General features: G+C 44.3%; 2 protein-coding genes across 4 annotated transcripts in view; both read left to right on the top strand.

Moving 5' to 3' along the window:
- The window catches only part of CDK7 (cyclin dependent kinase 7), a 34,392-nt gene extending 32,106 nt beyond the window's left edge, over positions 1-2,286 (top strand). The window contains exon 13 of the transcript XR_007505025.1: positions 518-2,286. The gene's annotated coding sequence lies outside the window, so the exon portion shown is untranslated. The remainder of the gene's footprint in view (positions 1-517) is intronic.
- A 1,373-nt stretch (positions 2,287-3,659) lies between these two features.
- SERINC5 (serine incorporator 5) overlaps positions 3,660-23,032 on the top strand; it is a 52,210-nt gene continuing 32,837 nt past the window's right edge. The window contains exons 1-2 of one of the 3 annotated variants that reach the window (XM_049794565.1): positions 3,675-3,761; positions 13,683-13,749. Coding sequence is in view for 1 of the 3 variants with exons in the window: in XM_049794564.1 (XP_049650521.1) it covers positions 3,735-3,761 (27 nt within the window). In the remaining 2 variants the exon portion in view is untranslated. Of the gene's footprint in view, positions 3,762-13,682; positions 13,750-21,314; positions 21,367-23,032 lie in introns of those variants that run through there. The other 2 variants (XM_049794564.1, XM_049794566.1) reach the window with 2 other exon arrangements.

Below are 23,032 nucleotides of genomic sequence, written 5' to 3'. Positions count from 1 at the left end.
TTTAACAAGCATATAAAGTCTAAATTTACACTATAAAAATCAACTAATTTTATATAAGTGGCCACCATGATGTGTAACAATCTGGTTTTGTTTCTTTCTGATTGCATTTAAATTTGGAAAGATTTTCTGTGTTTCATTTCACCTGATAAACAGCCAAGTGTTTGATTTCTCCTTCTCATTGGATGCAGACTTTTTGTGCTCTTCTCTTTGCCAGCTGGCACAAACCAAAATTCTTTAATTACTGAAAAACCTTGAAATTACAAAACATTGAAGGCATCATTCCAAGTTGCAGCTTCATTTCAGAAAGTGTGAACAAAACGACACAATTCCTAATATTCTTACTCTAAAATACACTGAGATGGTTCATACTACACAAGTACTGAGGAAGTAGAGAGTCCTTGCATGTTCCTGGTAAGTTACGATTTCCCTGTACTATGCCACAAAGCTTTCTGCTTCACCACTAACATTTTATTTTTGAGTTCTCTATAGAGGTAGTAATACTGCATTCTTCTCACAGTGAAGGGGGACAGTGAAAACCTCTGCTTCTGTTACAATAATCCATGTAGAAGTGAGTTGGGAATGAGTAAAGTGAATGCAAATGGAGGTGCAACATCTGCAAATGAGACTGCTGTTGGGATCCAAGGGTAATGCCTTTCCTGGTGACTCAAGCAAAACTGGTCACTGCCACAGGTCACTGGTGTGTACGAAACAGGGCTGGATACCTTGCAGGCAGAGTTTTATAGGCTGCCTGAAGGTAAGTGGATCAAAGTGACCTGCTTCTGGGGCTTCAGGTTCTGCTACTCTGCTCTGCTTACATACATGCTGACCGAGGAAGGTGGCTTGCTCCCAGGGCGCAACTGGCTTCTTACCAGGATTTTTTCTGGGGAGTGCCACATGGTTAACAACTTCTAACCAACTGCTTTACTTCATTCCTTGCTCCCCAGCACCTGAACCGAGCCCAGAGTTCTAACTCCATTCCTGGGTACTCCTTCACTGTCTTTCTTACCACGGGGCCAGTTTTTGCCCCCGTTCTGCCTGACTCATTAAATCTCTGTAAATCTGCGTTCATAAAATTCCTTACACAAAGCCAGGCCAAAGCATCTTGCCTTTCTCTGCTAATGCTATGGATTGCCTGTCAGTTGAAAGCCTAAGTCAGAATTAGCATCTCTTCAAAGAGGCACTCTTTACCCTGCTAAAAGGAACAGTTTGAGGCGGGAATTACTGGTTGAAGATTTCTGGCCAGTAAATCAGATTAGGGGAACACAACAGCCTTTTCTGATTTCAGAATATGTACTTGATGGGTAAACTTTATTCTAAATGCATGGATAGTTTCAGAGTGACAGTTCTTTTCATGCAGTAACATCTGCTCATTGCTTTGCTATTAGCCTGCTTAATGCTCGCCAGCAACACAGCAGGAAAGTTCAAGCATTTCTGGCGACGAATTTTTCACTTAAAAAGCCCAGGGCTTTGGGGTGCTCTAACTGATTGGAAGGTCCATCACAGAACTCTGCTGTTTTCTTCAGTGCAGAGGCTGGATTTGTGTCAGTGGTAATGGTGCAGCATTAGCAGACCTGCATGGAGCAGTGAATTAACGGTGTTCCTCACCCAGTGAATGCTTTGAATGCTTGTTGCTATCGCAGACGTGCTGATGGTGTACTATTCCACCATACCCTTACGCCACCTTCAGCAGTCTCTCTTTGCAAGACAGTTTCATTTTTAAATTAAACCTCAGATTCTCCTTCATGTTTTGAGTTGATTTTGCAGATGTGGAAATTAAGCAAAGCGTGACCAGTCAGCTTCTCGTGATTGTATAAGAAGTCTGGAACAGAAATAGAAGATGAATGCAGTTTTGCTGAGCTCTTACTATATGCTGTGATGCTCACATTCCTGTGTCTTAACCACGTGCTTCAAGAACCTGACTGTGTCTTGAAGTTAAAAACACCAGTGGTTTTCCATTGCCTGTTCACTGGCTGCGCTGCTTTCCTGTCTGTTGTTCAATTCTTGATTCTTTCTCTTCAGCTATAAATCAGAGAAGGTGTGCTGAGATGTCTACCCCTAGTCCTGACTTCAGGAGTCCTCACCTGAGGTTGGGGCTTTTGCTGCTCCTACACAGCAGGAGCGTCAGCCACATTGGTGCCTGAACTGTGGTGGGGTCCTGTGGGATGCCTGCAAGCTGGTGGTGTCCTTTGCAGCTAAATAACTGTCTGCTTGACAGAATTAATCTTAAAACAGTGGTAAATACCCCATCTGTAACTGAGTATTATGCAGATGTTAGACTACCATTAAAAGTAAAGCACGTCTGTTTTTTATAAACTGTACTCTTATGGCAACTCTGGTCTCTTCGGTCCCCAGTATAACACCAAATTATGTAATGCCGATTCATCATATGATCCGCTTCCTAAAGCATTGACTTTCTGTTTGTTTGCACACAAGAAAGAGGAAAGACGAAGAAGGGCTTTTACGCAATACATCCTGCAATCCACACTGATTTCCTTTCTGGTGGGTGCAGCTGCATTATCTACATGCACGTATCTGTATGCAGTTCATAAGCTTTCAGTTGCACTGAATTCCTAAAGCTAGGGCATTTTGAGACCAGAAATAAAGTTCCAAATAGTGATCTTAAATATTACAGCACACTCAGGCACAGAGACAACAAAGCAGAGAAGGCGAGGGAGTCTTTTCAGGGAGACCCTCACTGCTGCTGTCGTCGGTGGCTTTGTCTGCAGGAGCGTTAGGGGAAGCTGAGAAACGCTCAGTGACTGCCTGGCACTGCACTCGAGTCCTAGCAACTGATGCTGGAGAAATATTTTGGAAACACTGGGAAAGACCTCGGCTCCTGTTAGGAAAGCACAGCCCTACAGCTGTCCTTTGAACAAACACGACTCCTGCGTGAAGGTGCGGGCGGTGTAAGGGCCGTGGGACGCGGCAAAGCAGTTTGAACCCAAGGTTCGTGCATCCCAGCGGTAAACTCGCATGTAATGTCAGGTCTTTTAAGATCCCTACGTTTGTTCGTCTTCTCCAGTCAGTTCGCTAAACTCCAGCTACTAAAAAGCGGGTGTTTTAGAGGGTGTACGAGCAGGCGAGTGATCCCGGCAGTGTCCTTGAGAGCAGGACAGCCTGCGGGGGCCAGTCCCGCAGGGATTCGGTCGGGAGGGCAGAGCTGCAGGCGGAACCGCCGCTCCCCTCGGCTCGGGCGAGCGAAGCAAGAGAGTTCAGACACTGACTGCCGTGCGCGACCAACGCGCGGGCGCCTTCAGCCGAGGCACGGCTCCCCCGGGGCCAGGCTGGGAGGGTGGGCGCTCTCCCCAGCGGCGGACGCGGGGCTGCCGGCCCGGGGGGCGTCCCCTCGCTCGGGGAAGGGACAGCCGCCGGCGGCGCAGGCCGGCTGGACGAGGCCCGCCGCGGCCGAGCAGCAGCGGCCGCAGCGGGCGGGCGGCCCCGACGGGGCGCTCGGGGCCGGGGAGACGGCGCGGCCCCCCGTGTCGCCGCCGCCGCCCGCCGCGCCGGCTCCGCACAGCGGAAGCTAGGGCGGCGGAAGCCGGGAGGCGGGGCCGGGCCGAGGGCATCGCTGCCGGACGCCGGGGGAGGAGGCGGCGTGGTGCGGCTCGGTCCGCGCTGCCCAGCCCAGCCCAGCCCAGCCCAGCCCAGCCCGGGCCCGGCCCGGCCCGGCCCTGCCCTGCCCGCTCCCGCATGAGGGAGGCTGTGAGGGAGCCAGGCCGCGCCGCGCTGCCGGCATGTCTGCGCCCTGCTGCGCCGGCCAGGTAGGGGGCCGGGGGGGGGGGGGGGCGCGGGGAGGCCGGCAGGTGTGGGCGGCCGGCGGCGCGGGAAGGTGGGGGGGGTCCACTGGGAGACGGCGCTGGGCCGGCGCCCACCCAGGGGCTCCGGCGGCCGTCACGGAGAGCGGGCGGCGAGGTCCCGGGGGAGCGTCCCGCGGGGTCGGGGTGGTGACGGCCCACGGCGGGGGCCGGGGAGCCCGGGACGGGGCAGGGCGGGGTCCGCATCGCTCCGCCGCCCCTCGGCCGCAGCTTGGCGCTCTCCGCGGTCAGCCTCCGGGGAGCCGTCCTCCCCAGGGCGGTTAGCGGGTTCAAAACACCAGCAGCACTTGCAGAGGGGGAGCCGAGTGCAGCCCGTCTGCGAAGCGTGGCTCTTCAAGCGTGTGCGGTGGTGTTTTTGCGGAGTTTCCTGGAGGAATCCCCCTCGTGTTCCAGCAGGTCGGGCGGCCGAGGGGTGCGCGGGCAGCGGCGGGTGGCTCTGCTCGCGGGGGTCGGCACCGGGAGCTGTGGTGGGGCCGTGGGAGGCGGACGAAGGCGCAGGCGCTGAGAGGAGCCTTCCCACGGACCTGCACTGCAAGGAGCGATTCCCAAAGCGGGGACGGACCCCCTGGAGCCGCCAGAGGCGGTCAGCGCGCTGCCACGGGTGCCTGGTGGTGGGGACGTGAGCCCCCACGGTGTACGAAGTAGAACAGTCTTAACTTCTCTCGTAGCCGCCGGCTGCCTGGCACTCCTCAGACCCTTACACAAACTCCTTTAAATTTGGGTTGTGGAAAGATTCAGCAAGGGCAGGTGCTGGCGGAAGAAGGGAGAGGTGAGAACAAGGGCAGGACCTACGCCCTTCAGCATCCACGGGGTGAGGAATCAGTCAGTGCCGTGCACCCGTTCTCTTGATTGAATCCATTGTGATGGGTGAGGGATGACCGTGGACTTGGAGGGGAAGGGTGGTCGTGAGGCCCTGTCCAGATCTCCTAATTGGTTGCACTCGGGGGAAGGACTCTTGTTCCTACCAGTTGTCTCTCTAGCGTGGTGTTAGACCGCATCTCCCCCAGGCACTTTATTTTGTGCTTTGTTTTCCCAAATCTCCACTGCTGCGATAGAAACCCATTACTACTCGTCCTGCCTGCAGCAGATGAGCCAGTGAGCTTATTGCTGGTGTTTTACATATTTGAACACGTTACAGTCCTAATTCTGTCGGTATTTCTTCACTGAACACTCTGCCCACCCTTGGCATCCGATTATTCTCTTGCTTTTGTGTGAACCACCTGGAAAAAATCTCAGTTCTTTCCTGAAGATTGAAACCCCAGGCTAGGTTTGGTCTTCTGGCTGCGGTTCTTTGAATCTTCATTGGGCTGGGAGGATTGCCGAGTGTGCCTCCACACGCCCGTCCTCCGCAAGCTCCCTTGCACCTTGTCAAACAGCCCTGGGTGGTCCTGGGGGACAGCAGTAACTGCGTTTGCTAATATTCCTCGTAAAGCAGGGGGTCTCCCTGACTGCTGGTTCACGTGCATTTTGGCAGTGTGTGAAACAAGTTTTTGAGCAGCTCAACAAAGCGCTGTTAGTAGGTGCTGTTACTGCAGGGGTTCGTGGCATTTTTATTGCTTTTTTTGGTGTAGGTCCTGGAGAAGTAACTTGATACCAGGAGGATGAAACCATTGTGAGACTTCTGTGGTGAATGCCACGGCTTTAGGGTGACCAAACTTTGAGACATTCTTGAAGCCACTGTTCCTACCCTGTGTAGTAATATCTGATAGTAATGTGTTTTATTGACACTGACGTATCACTTTGGAGTCTGTAAATAAACTGAACTCTGTAGTGATGCTGGAGCTGAAGCAAAAGCCCTAAAGTGGATGCAGTCATAGCGCCAAAATTATGCAATACCCTGGGGAGATGTATTCTGCTGGCTCAAGCACTATTTTTGATGTAAGACTTATCTGTGCTAAATATGGCATGTTGCTGGAGTTAGACCAGTGAACTTAGTGGAAAACCTTTTTATAGGCGAAGATGATATATGGCGTAAACCATGTTTCAATAGCATGCGCTGTAACTTTTTTAAAAGAAAAAATGGTCTTTGCCTTCATGGCTTGATTTATTCCAACCTTGATGAGGGGATGTTTGTTTAACATGATTAATACACAAGAAAAACAAAAGGGATAGAATTTCTTCTTGCTCTCTCAATCGAAATTCCTCAGGCATTTTATGGGTACTGTTAATCAAGCTGGAAAATTGAGAAGGAATTTGGCCTCTCCTTAAAATATTCCCCCGAAGATTAACTTAGCCCTGTCTCCAGAAACAGAGGTGATGTGCTTGAGGAAAGATGGAACTTTATATGAGTCCTGAAAAACAATATTCATATTGGGTGCCTCCTTTTTCCCTAAAAATATACTAGTTTAATGGGTTTGATATCCCACAGGGTGGGATTTTTTTTGTATGAAGTATTTTTGCCCTGCATATATGTTGTATCTGCCTCTCTGATTCTGTGGATCTGCTTTCCTAGTACTGACTGAGAACTTTGGTATTGTCCTTCTGAGCTGTGAAAGTGCAGTTGTCGTGCGTGGATGTCTGAAGCTGATATCAAAGTTCAGTTGTGAGTGAACATCACTTGATTATCCATTTTTTCTCCATTCGTAACACCAGCAAATTTTCCTGGTGTGAAGTAGAAGATGAGTGATCGGTACTTTTAGTTTTGGGTCAAACCGTGCTAGGCATCTAGTTGATGGTGCCTGTCAGAATAAATGCATTCAGGTTTCGCAGCCCAGATTCCTGTTGCTAAAGAATACAGCAGCAAGCTGCCAAACTTCAGCGTGCTATGGTTGTGCTGATTTTCCACTCAAAAATTATTTAAATTAATCTTAATTAACATTACTGTGTGACTTGTATCCTTGCCGAGTAGACCCTGGGAACTTGCTTTCATGGAACTTGGTCATTGATAAAGTTTAATCTCTGCTGTTGGTTTTTATCGGGCAAGGTACAACCTGGTTCTGAAGAAAATTGCGATTTTTAGGTTTCTGAAATGTAATAAGCTTGCTAAATGTTTCTTTTTTTGCTAGTGTTTCATTGGTAGGTCTATTTTGAGAATGCAGTGAGAATACAGTTTGGCTTGGGCCTCCACAATGCTTTTGATTACATAAAAACATCTGCTTAAATTGACAGGAAACAGGATTTTACATTTGGCTTTTCTTCAGTAGTTATTCTCAAGAGAATAAAGTTGAGATCATGGTTAAGAAAAGCAGCTGTTGCGGAAAATCTTTATTACAATGAATATGGTTTTTCCAGAGTTAAATGAATGTAATTTAGATAGTTAACAAATTTTTGAGGTGCAGTATGTTGTAGCTGTGTTGTTCAAGAAGATGGATTTTTCAATTAGAACTGGTAGTTATTAAAGCTTATAAAGCTATTTTTGTAGGTCTGTTAAATCTTGAGTGCTTTCTTTAATACTGTTCTGCACTTAGAAGTCATATCATGTAGTAAATGCAGTAAGATGTGCCACAAGGTAGAGTACCAGATTTTCATTTTATACCCAGACCTCTCATTCTGAGGAGGTTAAAAAAACCAAACCAAAACAAAACAAAAAAACCCCAGCTTTATTTATAAGATTGGCCTTGGCCAGTCTTATGACTTTGGGGGCTCATGGCTTTGGGGGCAGGGGACGGAAGCCCCCCACACGCTCTGGGGCTGCCTGTTTGCATCTGCAGGTTGGGAAGGGGGCTTGCAGCCCTGTTCTCGTGGTCTGCTCTTTTCATTACATGGTGGAAAGGGTGGCTGTGTCATCCTTGTCCAGGTTTGTGTCCTCTGAGGATGCTGGGGCACTGCTGGAAAGTGTGTGTGGGGTGATGCCCTGCAGCACTATGGTATGGTGCCAGCAGTGTTCCTGGCTCCGCTCCATGTGGTGCTTCCCAAAACACGTCTCTCCTTCTGCAAATGGTCTTCCTGGGTGAGAGAGGTTTGGTTTATTGTGTTTAACCTGAGCCAGTCAGTTAAAAGAAGAGACATTTAGCTGTGGGTCTTACACCCTCTCACAGCTACCTTTCCACGCCCCTGCCACAGCTGTTAATCATGATTGGAGATGAAACTAGTTGAGGGCTGATGTGGAGTATTGTAGTGTACTCCACTTAAATATAGTTAGGAAAAAGAGACTTTTTTCCCTGTTTGCAGAAACATGGAGGCTTTATTTTCAACAAATGGTTGCCTGAACAACTGAATTAGCAAAGCGTGGTTTTCTGCAGCTTTGTCCATTGAGGTCGGTATTTTATGTCAATTCCCTTTCTAATAAATACTGAACTAGTGTTGCAGCCTTTTTCTTGCTCAGGGTTGAGAGATCATTTTTCTCTGCTAAACCTTTTGCCTATTTTCAAGGAAATTGTAAGAACATAGTATCTTTGAGGCCCCCCATCTGCCTGCCATAGCTGGATAAAATTTGCTGCTGGATTCAAAAGTGATTAGAAAGTGAGGGGAAAGCGACCAAAAGACAGTGAGGTCCTGTAAATGTTTTATCATTTGACACTTGCATCATTAGGTTGGAATCCGTTCCTGGCACTGCCTAAGAGGCAGAAGATACTTTTTCTCATTCCAGGCAGAAGATAGTCTTTCTCGTTCCTGCTTAGTTTCCCATTGCTGCCTAATTATTTTTTTTTTAGCCTTTTTCTCTCCCATCCCACAAGTTCATTGCATTGTGGGTTTAAAGAAACAGCTTAAATACCTATGGCTCTACAGCTGTGGAGTGAAAGCAATGTAAGAGCAGGGCCTTTACTTTTAAGGGCAAAGGGACATTTTTCTGTGGAAGGATATAAATCGTACCGCTGCTTTTATTTTAATTTTTGTAAGTGTAGGTATTCCAGGGTGTCTTTTCTGTTACTGAGACTTCCATTACAATGGATGCACTCGTAGTCGTGGGTGGTGCAAGACATACTTGTTTCAGGGGAGCAATTGAATGAAAGTCTGAGCTATGACTACAGTATAAGTTGAAGGTCTCATCTGGAGCTGTTGACCGCTGCCATCCCAAACATGTGCTGAGGCTGGATGGTGTTCTCAACTTAGCCGTGTGAAGATCCTTGGACCTTCGGTTGCTTCCAAGGCCCTTCTGATACCTGAGTTAATGGTGCTTCCATTTCTTTCTCAACTGTGTGGTCTCTAATATGTTTTGACACGTTAAATGCCTGGCCTTCTAGATTTTTAGGCTGTGATTGACCATTCTGCCAACTGAATTTGACCTACTGCATTGTTCAGGTCACCCAAGAGATACGCTTCACCGTCAGCATAAGGCAGTGAGGGACCTAGCCAGCCGGAGCTGTGGGGGACTGTGGCATTTGCCCATGACAGCATGTGGGAGGAAGGTGGCTCCATATTTGTTATGAAGGGAGTCCTGACACACGTAGCAATCTTGTCATCATTTTAATTAGTGATAACTATGCTGGGACTGATGTTTGCAGTTCAGTGATTGGAACTTCCAGCAATTAGAGGTGGCGTATGCTCAAGTATTTAAACATATAAATGTGCACAGTCTGAAAATGAAAAGTTTTGCACTTCTTTCTGTCCAGTATGACTCATCCAAAATCTGTCAGCCTGTCATCTCTCACACTGAGTTTTAACAGGAACCGTTCTTAAAGTTTTCTGAAGAGACCCATCTCGTGTTTTTTTTTTCCTTGGCTTCTTATATTACAGTCACTGGCAAAACAGTGGTTCAGGAATACTATTCAAGATACTTCTTGAGTAGTCATTGTATTTAAAAATGCTCGTCAAGAAGTAAGCAATGGGAAGACTCCATTTTGAACTTGCCAATCTGGAAATGTGTGTGAAGTTGGCTGTTGTGACACTGATCTAAACTGGAAAGTCTTTAGCAATACTTGGACTAGGTAGAATTATTTTTTATTTTTTTTTAGTATGGTGTGGTGAGAAATAGTTAATGTTTTGTACCAATTTATTGGCTTTTGTCAGTTTGTACAAAGTGTTAATGCCTTTTTTTTTTTTTTCATCCCTGCCTTAAAATTCTCTTGGACTCAGTACTGAAACCACCTTTTAAAGACACATCTTTCTGGAACAGCTCAGAGCTGTCAGTTCATTCAAAAGTGAAGCAGCTGTTCCAGCTACATGCTTTTAAGTCAATGCATACAGAAATTTCATTTTAACCACTTCACTCCAGTGGTACATGGACTTAAGCAGTTACTGCCCTGCACTTGGTTCTCTGTCCCTGGTGATGCACCACATTTCATATGTGTGTGCCATTCTAATTCTGGAGTCCTGGTCTCAAACATCAGAGCTGACCTTGAGAAAATCTGCTCACTGTATGAAGTGATGGCCTCAAATTGTCAGACTTTGCCATTGCTGACTTGTCTTTCATCTTCCACTTGCTCTGTTAGTAGCTCCGCTGCTGTGAAAGGCAGAGAAGTAGTTGCAGCATGAGCTGGGATGACTTGCAGATGAGAAAACCGTAAGATACGAAATGACAGGAAAGGACGGTTGAACCTGTCACCCAGCAGACCTTGCTTTCAGTGACTGGATCAATGCAAAGAAGCTTCAGGACTAGGTCACTGATGGAAACAGGCCTGTTTTCATCAGTGACCTGAAAGTACATTTAAAATTGCTCTCAAAGCACACAGGCGTGATGGAAGGACTGGTGGAGCGGAGAGTAGCATTGAAGGTGATGTAGCCCAGGTGGCATGACCCCAAGTGCAAATAAATACACCTTTTAAGTACAACCAGCTGCCTAGTTGCCTGTACAAGGTGTGCAGGGAGGGCAGGCTGCTCCCGCAGCGTGGGGTGCTGTGGGGCAGAGTCTGGCCCCCTCTTTGGCTGCATGTGGGGGAGAGGAGCAAGGTGACTTGCTGGGCTGTTTGCAGTTGGGCTGATGGTGATGCCATGATTTTGTAGGCGAGACTGGGGAAATTTGAGGGGATGCAGGAAGAAAACCCAAACAACTTAGGTGCTGGGAGGAAAAGTCTTAAAGCCTTCAAATGAGACTGAGGGTAAACAGTTTGGAATCCCTCTTTGATGAGTGGGGAGAAAAGACCAGGTAATTAGAAGACTCTAAGCTAGTGAATAAAGCCTCACAAAGAACCAGTGCCTAGGAACTATAGCACACAAATTAGAAGGTCGGGTTTTTTTATTCTGGTTTTTAATGATAGATGTAAGTAACCAGAGGGACAGACAGTCCACTTCATACTGCTGTCAAATCCAGATGGTCTATGCTAATGGAAAATAGCTATACTACTGGCGAGCTCAGTGATGTGATACACTGCAAGGCTCAGGTCAGACTAAACAATTGTCTTGATTTTTCCAGAATCATCAGGAAAAGAGCAGTTGGGCAGTCTTCAATTCGGACATTTTGCAGTGATGTTCTTTTCTATTGCTGAGCTGAGTCATCACTTAGTAACATTTAAGCATGGAGACAGAAACTAATCATCCTCAGTTCAGCTTAACTTCAGCTCTGCTAGTGCCTGGCAGTGGCTCTCCTGGTTTTTAGTTCTTGGTGTTAATGCCTTGAAATAAAGGCTGGTATTGAAAGACTCCATTGTGTTTTTGTAGCACTTAATTTATGCTTGCTTGAGCGACTTTGAAACTTTTGGTATGTAAGAAAACCTTGAGCTTTGTTAGCAGTATGCACAAATAGATAAGAAGCCTTAAGTTCTGCTGTGCTTTGTGATTAAAACCTGCCAGGACTGGCTAACTAGGAAGAAGAGATGAACCATCTGAGATGACCCACGCTGCACGTGCCTTAAGAGAGAGTTCAATTAGTGGACACAAAGAAAATGACCACCAGTGGGTTTCAAAGACCCCAAAAGACCACTGACCCATTTAATAGTGCATGCCCAAACAGGCGGACACTATGTAAATAATTTCTGGGAAATAACATGAAAGGTACAACAATTCCAGGAAATGTAGTGAATATGTATACATTAGAACAATAGAAGCTTTGCTTGCTGTTAGGTAAAGGTATGCATGCTAGGAGGAACTATCCCCCATGCATCCAGCACTGCAATAAAGAATGCCTGCTTTCTAATACTCCAAAATTGAATCCTACAGAGTTTCTTTGACCAGTTTTTTCGGTAACAGTTTAGCTGTCTTAGATGCTGCTTTCTCGCCTAGGTTTTGAGCTGCTTGGTGCTGTATGGCAGTTCTGCCCTGTGGTGCAAGGCACAAGCCCTTTGCTTTGGAAACTCGGCTTGGGGCAGGAGAGCCTCACTGGGAAGCAGTGTTCAGGCTATGTCTAGGCTGGCATGACTTCTCTGAAGTCGGTTTTAATTTTGTACAGTTTCCAGTATGAGGTGTGCTCCCAAAAATAGGTTGTCAGTTGATTAACTGGAATGCTGGTCACAAAACCTCTTGGCTTAAGCCATGTGTTAAGTCTGAATATTAAAGAAGAAGCAATGACAAGCCAGTTAAGTCAGACAAAGGACAAAATAAAGCCTCTTCGGTGAATTTAGTTACTTCACAGTGACAAACCACTGTGTAATCATGCAACTGGTTGAAGAAACCTTTGCAAAATGTGTATGCATAACAGTGGGAGTTTTCAATAGCAGTCTGAGTCCAGCTCTTTACACTTGAGACACCTGGCATCAGGCATCTCTTGTTTTCATGAATCAGTGCACTAGCAAAATGGTTGGCTCGAAAGTCCAAGGGCAGGTGTGTAGCCACTTCAGGATGTAATTCATGCAGGGCAGGTGCTGCTTTGCTCTTCCAGCCTGCTTGGATGCTGCATGTAGCTGTGAGAGTAGATGTTTGGGTGTTTTTGATAGATGTTGCTGTTATCAGCTCAGTGAACGCATTATCTGCAAATGTTATGGCCCAGATAATGCTGGTAGTCAAGTAATCAAGCAGTGCATGAAAAACTAAGCTGCTGTAGGCCCCTGTGAAAAGAAGCTTCAGCAAGGCACATTCCTGTGCTCCGTGGACAGGCCGGAAGGCATGCAGTGTCCCTAGCCGCTCTGGCCTGGCGGTCCATTTAGAGGGAAGAGGTGAAACACTGCTAAGGCTTCGTTTCATTTAAGCATGCACTGTTTTTTTTGTCAATGTGCTCTTCTTGCCTTTGATTTTTACCATTTCTGCTAAAGTCTCCTAAAAGGAAGAGTGCTTTGTTTTGATAAGCTTGATACTTCCCTATGGTTTGTATAATTTAAAAATACCATAGGCTCTTATGGGCAGTGATCCTGAAAATCCTCACTTTGTTATAAATGCTATGCAAAATATTTTCTAAGACCTTTGAGATTTTTTTGGAAACATCTGTGGAAAATATCTTCTAAAAATGTCTCTGTACAAAAGCAGTAGGCGGGACACATTCACTTTACTTCTCAGTCTTGTACGTAAATAGTTACATGTGTGCTTAACATTACTGTCATACCTCATTCCACTGATTTATCAGGTTGGATCACAGCTTGCAAAAATCAAGACTTGCATGTGTGGCAGATGTTAAGTGTATGTTGGTGGAGTATTCATTCTAGGGAGCTGATAGCTCGTGTGCAAGCCTGCTTTTACCCTGTTTTGTTAACCTATCTAACTTTTGTTAACCATAGGTAGTCCCCACGCTGGCATAAGATGGGAGTCCAGGCTTGCCTGTACTTGGAAAAGTGGTTTGCGCAGACTAGGGCTGTTACATAGTCTGCTTGCTTCTGCTCCTCACTGTGTGGATGTAAACATTATTGTTCCTCTGCACTGTCAGGAGCCTGCTGCACTCAAATAGAATGAGGTGATAGGAAAATGCCACTGAAACATCTGTTCAGAGAAGGGCCAAAGCATGCTGGACTGCTGCGAGGCATTCACCTCTGCTGTCCCCTCAGGCGCGTGCACGGTGCCCTCACTTGAAATGGTAAAACTGTTTCTGCCGTTGCATGATAAATCAGCAGCTGGGAAGGATCGATGATGTAATTTTTCTTCCTTTTTTTTTTTTTTTTTTTTTTTTTTTTTTTTTTTTGCCTGTAGGTTTCTTTGTTTGGTCACCCCCAGCAGCAGAAACAACTGTCACGGCTACTGAGGTGCTGGTGTCAGGGTAGGAGTGTTGTCTGAAAAGCAGATTCGTTTCCCGGTGTGCAATGAGCCAATAATCGCACACTCGGGAGAGGCATTATTTATTTCATATTTGCACAAAGATGGGTAACTCCACAAAGCTAGCACACCACACCAAAGAAAAACGAACTATTTATTCTGTTACATGATTAGTAAAAACCCACCTAAATTTACACTCATTGATTAGTAGTCATCATCTCATCTACTATTGGCCAGTTATATTTAAATTAGCCTCACTTGCTATGTAGATTAGCACGCATGCTCCTTGCATGTTTGAGGGGGCAAATTCTTCCAGCCTGGAATTGAGTTGGTGATCGTGATCTCCCCCTGCCACCTTTACCTCTCCCTTAGTTCATGTTGCTTTGGCAATCATCCGGCCTTTGGCACATTCTGGAGCAGGATGTTTCCTTTTATCAGTCACATCCTACATTTCTTAGGTCCAAGTATCCTTCCTGTTATCTCAAGAATGTTTCACTTCTCTCTGATGGACCTTGAGTATTCTTGCCAGGTTGGCAATGCACACAAAGCATCCTCAAAACATCAAGACCTAATTATTCCAGCGTGCCCTTACTCTATGAATGCCAACTGTGTGCCTTTCTGATTACAGCCTTACTTGTTAATTTGATATATGCAAAATACATCTTGCACAAAATAATCAGACTATTCTAAATCTCTGAGTTATTCTTCAACAATTCCCCTGCTTGAGACTTGTCTAAGGGTATTCCTTAGATAATTCTCATTTCTGCCTCAGATTGCTTGCTGCCAAGCAACACATATAGGTGCACTGTAGAAGTACATATAAACACACAAAAGCTAACAAGATTATTAGTTAACAATCTCTTGAGCCATAAGCTTAAATCAGGGAACCAGGAAGTTAACCATCTCCAGGTCTCTTTGAATCCTAAAGATGTATCATCCTTTTGAATTTCATGTAAGATCTTTGTTGCGAGATTTCATTCAAATCAGTAGCAATTCTTCCACTCTGATCTCCGTATATACAGCAGCTGGTGTTAATTACCGTACATACACCTTCTTGAGAATCTAACAACACATCCAATGCTATCCTGGTCTGAATGGCTATATTAGCAGCCTGGGACACCTCTTGTAGAGCCTTAATGGCATCAGTAGTCTCATTCCCTATTTTCACAGTAAGGGCAGAAATGTTCAGTATTGCCTTCTCAAGTTCACTAACTCCTAACCAAGGGAGGAACCATCTCACAAATGAATGGAAGCTGGTAGGGCGATTGATTAACAGGTTGCAGCTTCTTTGGTATCTTCTCATATATGTTAGTACCCATAATCTTGCTTTGATCTCATTTATTACTGTTACATTAGGAATAATTGCACCCAAAGTTCAAGTTCCTGACCAGTTGGCAGGTAGGGCCTTTTGTGCTTTATTCCCACATAACCAATACCACCCACTACTTTTTGGAACATTCCAATAGCCATCCTGCTGTTTCTTTCTTTGTAATTGTATTGACCAATCACAGTATGGGTAATGTCCTACTGAAACTTTACCAGATGACTTAGTCTTATTCATTGTCACACATTTAACATCCGAAAGATTGGAATACCATATGTCCCAAGTTTGAAGGTCAGTTTCATTCTTTCTTGTGAATTTTGGTTTTATCCACAAATTATTCCAAGAGGTATTAAAAGGAATTGGTATTCCCACTAAGGGTACTCCCTTATCACTGTGTTCTGGAAAATGGGTACACACCCAGCAACTTGTTTGATTAGCTTTTTCAATAATTTTCAAATGAAGATTATGATTCCAAGACTCAGGGCATCCTTTCTGGTTCCCTTTATTTGTCTTCTTTGGGAAGACGAGAAAAAATAACCACCATATTTCTTTTATTGCTAGGCTTTAAAAAAGTAGTGTACCTGTATAAAAACCATAAGGACAGTACTACTGCTATTCCTAAAAGATAACCCAAGAAAATTTCTCCTTGTATACACTCTGAATGTAAAAGTGATCTAATATCAACCCAAGTGCAGTTCATGTGTCTCTGCATATTTTTAATTTCATAGTTTATATGTGTTGAACTTCGCATATCTTTGGAGGGGCCACCTTTCTTTGGGTGTAATGAATCCAGGAATCAATTCCTTGGAGATTCACAGCTGTGTTTGTAGTCAGTAGCACAAGGCAAGGTCCCTTCCACTTTTCTGTCAATGGCTCCTCTTCCCAGGTCTGTAGATACACCGGATCTACTGGCTTAAATGGATGTACAGGTGAGTCCAAAGGCACAGGAGCTCTCAGTTGGTCGTACCTCTGGAGAGAAGCAAGAACTTTTGCTACAGAAAAGAGATAATCACTCAAAATTTGATCACCCTTAAGGTTCATCTGGGTTTCTTTTCCTGTTAAATTTATAGTGTAAGGTTTCCCATACAAAATTTCAAATGGACTAATTCCTTCTCTAACTCTAGGAGTTATTCTAATTCTAAATAATGCTAGAGGTAAAAATTCTATCCACTTCATCTGAGTTTCCTGACATAATTTTCCAGTCTGTCTCTTTATCGTCTGATTCATCCTTTCTGTTTTTCCAGTGGACTGTAGTCTCCATGGAGTATGTAAACCCCACTTAATTTGTAAAAATCTTGACACCTCTTGAACTATTTCTGCAACAAAGTGAGGTCCTTGATCTGAGGAAAACCTTTCTGGTACCCCAAATCTTGGTATAATTTCCTTTAATAAAATTTTTACTACTTCTCTTGTCTTATTGGTGTGACATGGGAAAGCTTCAGGCCACCTTGAAAAAATATCAACAATTACTAGCAAATCTTTATATCCATTGCAATTAGGTAATTCAGAAAAATCAATTTGCCAGTATTGCCCAGGTGTAAAACCTCTTTTTACCTCCCCAAGAGAGAGTCTCCTTTGGATCTTAGCATTATTTTTGGCACAAATCTCACATCCTTGTGTAATACTTTTAGCAGTGAGCACCATATTAATCCCTACAGCATATCTCTTCACTGTTTCAATTAAAGCCTGAGTTCCCATATGTGTACCCTTATGTGTTTGTTCCATTAGTTCCTTCATCCTCTGTGGAGTCACAACACATTGTCCAATTAGAGTTGCCCATCATCCTTCAGCAGTCTTTATGCCCTTAACAATTCAGCCAACTTGCTTTCCTTTTCTGTGTATTTAGGAGTGTCAATTTTTAAGATTCTTTTTGAAACTAAGGTTGCCATTGTTGCTGATAGAGCAATTCTTTTTGCAGCCTCATCTGCTTTTCTGTTTCCTTTAATTAGAATCATAGAATCATTTAGGTTGGAAAAGACCTTTAAGATGATCAAGTCCAACCATCAACCATGCCCACTAAACCATGTCCTGAGATGCCACATCTACACGTTTTTTGAACACCTCCAGGGATGGTGACTCCACCATTTCCCCGGGCAGCCTGTTCCAATGCCTGACAACCCCTTCAGTAAAGAAATTTTTCCTAATATCCCATCTAAACCTCCCCTGGCACAACTTGAGGCCATTTCTTCTCGTCCTATCTCCAGCCTCCTGACGGAAGAGACCAGCACCCACCTCACTGCAGCCTCCTTTCAGGTAGTTGAACAGAGCGATAAGGTCTCCCCTCAGCCTCCTTTTCTCCAGGCTAAACGACCCCACTTCCCACAGCTGCTTCTCTAGACCCCTCACCAGCTTTGTTGCCGTTCTCGGGACACGCTCCAGCACCTCAGTGTCTTTCCTGTCGTGAGGGGCCTAAAGCTGAACACCGGACTCGAGGTGCGGCCTCACCAGTGCCCAGTACAGGGGAACGATCACCTCCCTGCTCCTGCTGGCCACACTATTTCTGATACGGAAAGTTTGTCCAGATACAGACAGTTTGTCCAGACTGATGTGCTTTACAGTGTATAACTGCTATTTCTCTACGTTTATTAACTGCTTGAAGAAGATTGATAATTTCTTTGCTGTATTTTACAGGGTTTCCTTGTGAAGATAACAATACTCTTTCTTTCCAAATTGCACCATGAGCATGTATTACTCCAAAGGCATATTTTGAATCAGTATAAATAATAGCCCACTTTCCTTCAGATAATTCCAGGGCTTGAGTTGAAGCAATTAATACAGCCTTTTGAGCAGATGTATTCACTGGCAGTGGTTTTGCTTTTATTTCTTCTTCTAAAGTAACAACAGTGTATCCAGCATTCTGTTCCCCTCTCAAAACGAAGCTGCTTCCATGGGTGAGTAGCTCCCAGTCAGGATTCTGTAAAGCAGTATCCTTCAGGTCTGAACTACTAGAGTGTACCTGTTTGATAGTTTGTAGACAATCATGTGCCAATCCCTCCTTTTCCTGTAGAGGTAATAATGATGCCAGATTCAGGGCACTGGACACTTTCATCACTCTATCTTCCTGTTCAAGTAATATTGCTTGGTATTGTACCATCCAGCTCAGAGAAAACCAATGATGTCCTTTCTGTTCCAGCACCACTGCAACAGCATGTGGCACATAAGCAGTTATTTTCTGTCCCAAAATCAATTTTCATGCCTCTTGTACTAGCAACGCAGCAGCTGCCACTGCTCTCAGACTGAGAGCTCTGGCGGTCTAGAGCTTACCTTATCTAATTGTTTTGAAAAGTAAGCTACCTGTCTTTTCCAGTTTCCCAAGGTTTATGCAAGCATTTCCAGCACCTGATGTCCTCTCTCATGTACATAAAGTTCAAAAGGTTTTGTCAAATTGAGGAGACATAAGGCAGGAGCACTCATAAGGGTGATTTTTTTATTTCATCAAATCCTTTACGGCATTCTGGAGTCCATTCCAGTAACTCTCCTGGTCCCTTAACAGCTTCGTACAAAGGTTTAGCCATTAATCCAAAATTAGGTATCCACATGTGACACCATCTGGCCATTCCCAGAAATCCCCTGAGTTCTCTTTTTGATGGGGGGGGAGGGGGCGATTTAGCAAATCACATCTTTTCTCTCAATTCCCAGTTTCTTTTCTCCTTGGGATATTTCAAACCCAAGATAAATTCCATTTTTCTGCATAATTTGTGCTTTCTTTTGTGATACTCTGTATCCTGAGAACCCTAGAAAGTTCAATAAATCAATAGGTGTCTCTTTACATTCCTCAGCTGTGTCTGCCCCCAACAAGATATCATCTACGTATTGTAGCAAGGTAGTGGTAGACTTCTGACCTTGCCATTGTTCCAGTTCTTTTGCCAATACGTTACCAAAAATGGTAGGACTATTTTTGAATCCCTGAGGAAGCACTGTCCAGCATAACTGCATTTTACATCCCATTACAGGGCTCTCCCATTCAAACGCAAACAGTTTCTGACTTCGATCATCCAATGGAATGCAAAAGAAGGCGTCTTTTAAGTCCAACTGTAAAATAAACATTTGAATCAACTATTGTTAACAGAGTGTAAGGATTAGGCACCACTGGATGTACATCAGTCACTATTTGATTAATAGTTCTTAGATCTTGTACTAATTGATTCTTCTGTGAATGTGGCTTTTTAACAGGCAAGATCAGGGTGTTATATTCAGATTGACACTCTTGCAACAGTCCATATTTTAAAAAATTATTAATTATAGGCTCTAGTCCAACCTGAGCTTCCAATTTCATGGGGTATTGTTTTTGTCTCACTGGCTTCACTCCTGGTTTCAATTCCTCTTTTACTGGTTCTGCCGATTTGGCTCTTCAGTTTCTCAGTTGCCCAGACTAAAGGAATCACTGCATTCATGATTTCAGAGGGGGCTTCAATTTGTCCATCCTTATTTTCAACGTTCTTTATTTCTGACAATTCCTGTAACACATACACTTGTGCCTCCCACACGTTATTTTGCGGAATATGTACTCAGACTTTATTCTGATCAAAAGTTATTTGTGCTCCCAATTTATTCAATAAATCCTTTCCCACCAGAGGTGGGGGACATTCTGGCATATACAAAAATTCATGTGTAAATATTTTGTTTCCAATTTCACACTTAATTGGTTGAAAGAAAGGTCTGATTTCTTGGTTTCTTGTGGCACCAATCACTGACATAGAGAATTTGCTCATAGGTCCTTTACAACTATTTAGTACAGAATATGTTGCTCTGTATCAACTAGTAATTTAACTGTCTCATTCCCCAGCTTCACTGAAACCAGGGGTTCAGCTGGGGAAACTAATTTCTCAAGCCCTGGTCCCCGTCAATCTGAATCTTCTGTACTGATCATAAGCAGGTCTGCCTCCGGAATGGGTGCAGGCAGGGGTGTCCGATTAGTTGATTGTTTCTTTGGACATTCATTTTTCCAATGTCCCTTTTCCTTACAAGTTGCACACTGATCTTTCGTCAAATGGATTCTACTCCCTATATTTCCTCCTGCTCTCTGTCCTCTGCCGTGCCCTCATCCTTTCGGAAAACCTCTTCCGCGAGAGGAGGTTTGCACTTGGGCGAATGTGGCTGCCAAAACTGCAGCGTTTTGTTTCTTTTCCTTTACTTTTTCTCTGTGTTCTTCCTTTTTTTTCCCGATTCTTCTCTGTTGTTATAAACCTTATAAGCAATTTCTATTAACTGAGATACTGACGACATTCCAGACATGCCATCTACCTTTTGCAACTTTCTTCTTACATCCGGAGCGGACTGCTGCACAAAGTAAGTAGTAAAAGTCATTCTGTTAGCCTCATCCTTGAGATCCATATTAGTCCACTTCAGCGCAATTTCACACAGTCCTCATAAAAGGCAGAGGGCTCCTCAATTTCACCTTGTACCAGCTGATATAGTTTGACAAGATTTTTAGGTCTAGGCACCCCACATTTTGTTCCGTACAATATCAACTGTTGATACTGATTATTCATCGATCTGCCCACACTAGTATTTGCATCCCAATCTGGTTCTTGTGCTGGCATAAAAAGACTTGGACCATCCCTAGCAATTATCTTCTCATTCTCTTCCCGAGCTTTCTCCAACACCATCCTTTTTTCCTCAAGTGAAAATAAGGTGTTTAATAATACTTGCATATCTTTCCAGTCTGGATTATGATTTTCAATTATCATTTTAAAGGACCGATACATTTTTTCTGGATTTTCGCAATATGACTCCTAATTCATTAAAACTGAGGTTGAAAAGGAGACTTTCACATACACAGGCATTCTGTCTGTCCCCACTGCCTGGCGTAACAGAGCCTGAATCACAGGATTCTGCCTGTGAATTCTGTGCCTGAGTTCTACCTGCAATAGGACTAAATCCTTCACTTCCTTCACTGCTTCTTTCCCTATTATCAAAACCATCAATTGCACATCCTCTTCTTCATTGTCCACTTTCAAACACCTTTTCCCAATACTACAAGCAGAACAACATCGAGGCAATTTCTTTTTATCCTCTGTCATCATCAAAACATTTGAATCAGATATCAACAGTTTACGCTTTTTTCTTATTTTGTGATCACTTCTTAAAATAAAAAAACATATCCACATATGGGGTCTTATCCCATTTATCCCGTTTTCTACAAAATAACACAACTTGCAAAAAAGTATTATAATTCAAAGTTCCCATCTCTGGCCGTTTTTCCCCATCATCCAATTTATACATCGGCCACCATTGATGGCCTACGTTGGGGAGGCCTGGCGTCGTGGGGAGCTAGCGTGAGGGGGCCGGCTGATTGTAAGTATTTGTGGAAAGCATAAATATTTGTGTCGCGCTTGTAATTACTGTCAGACTGCATTGTTTACCCGGTGAGGGGATGTAAAGCTAGAGAGGGAGCTGAGGTGGCTGTACTTGCTGCCTGACTTGTGGGAGCCTTTGTATGAGAAAGGCTTGAAGCCAGAACCTGCTGCAGCATGACAAACTCCTGCCAGAGCAGCCTGACTTTCGGATGCCATTGCACTGTGGTCTTGGGGATCCTGGACTTGGAAGGATCGCAGGACTTTGAAGGAGCTCCATAGGTACAGACCAGGATTTTCACGGCCTGCCTGCTAGCAGCAATCGCAGACCTTGGGTTGTCTGGGTTGTCTCTGTCCTGAAAACTGCACAGTGTCCTTCTTCTGCAGAACCCATCCTTTGGAGGACCTTTTGTTTCGTGATAAGCTACATCTGTAAAAGATCCGTGACATTATTTGCTTTTTTTCACAGCCTGGTTTTTGAACACGGGAAGAATTGGTTACTGGCTTGCACCTGTGCACCGGTGGGTCCTGAGCCCCAGGCAAACCCTCGCTGCAGTCAGAAGGCAAAGGCGAGGCGAGATGGGCCGTGCCCAGCCAGCGTCAGGAGGGACTGCGTAGTTTAGCTGCACGTTGACCACAACCTTTTAACACAGAACTTGTTGTATACGTTGTCTTTGAAGTCTGTCACCCAAAGACATCTTTGAAACCTCTCGGGTCAGTAGGTTGTGGCCGGCATCTTACTCTTTGGGACAGAGACTGGTTTCATTTATTTTTGGATAACACCTATTTCATTGCAGACCACTCTGGAATGTAGTTAGTCATAACCAGAGTTTAAAAAAGAAAAAAAAGAGAAGAAAAAAAAAAAAAGAAAAAAATCCACCAAATTTGGGACTGTGTCTGAATAAACTAACCAACTTTCAGTGGTTTCCATGGCTATTCAGAGTGCTTAAAGGAGTGCATCTGAAAAAAGATGGAGACACTGGTACTTTTCACAGATATTGCCTATTTATAGGGTACTTGCTCAGTATTAGAAACTTATTGTTAAAGTCTCTCTAAGTAATGTGGAACAATGCATAAATGAGCTATATAGTATTATTTAAGTATTTGTTGCTTTAAATAGCAGCTCCAGGGACCCAGGACTGGAACGGCAAACATGTTGCTGGACATAGATGAGGTTTCACTGGCAGAGCTCTCCAGCACCTGACTTAGGAAAATGTTGTTCCCCTTACAAATGCCAAAGCTGCATACCTTTTTACTTCTGTACTATAGCTTTTAATGTTATGGTGAGTATGGCCAGCAGTTGAAGTTCATTGTGGATACCTTGGATCTGGCTGATACAGACTGAAAGGACCTTTACTCTTAATCTTTTTTTTTTTTTCCACAATTCTGAAGTGGATGGATTATGCTTTTCTGGTATGTTTTTGTTTTGAAATGTTATTATTACATTTGTTTGCTGAATTGGTAACTTGCCATAGCTTCCTTACTTCTTGGACTTGTATTGGTGCTGTAAAAGTTAACTTAATTTCACTACATATAAAAAATAAAATTGCCATTCAGCCACCACTGCCTTCTATTTTGGAAGTCTACTTGCACACTGTGCTTATGCACATAGTATTTTTAATTTCCAGCTTTGGTGCCAACATGACCCCGTTCTGTTTATTCCCCAC

The sequence above is a fragment of the Accipiter gentilis genome, chromosome Z (genome assembly GCF_929443795.1).
Source record: "Accipiter gentilis chromosome Z, bAccGen1.1, whole genome shotgun sequence".
Taxonomy (NCBI): Eukaryota; Metazoa; Chordata; class Aves; order Accipitriformes; family Accipitridae; genus Astur; species Astur gentilis.
This window is presented reverse-complemented; position numbering and strand designations above follow the sequence as displayed.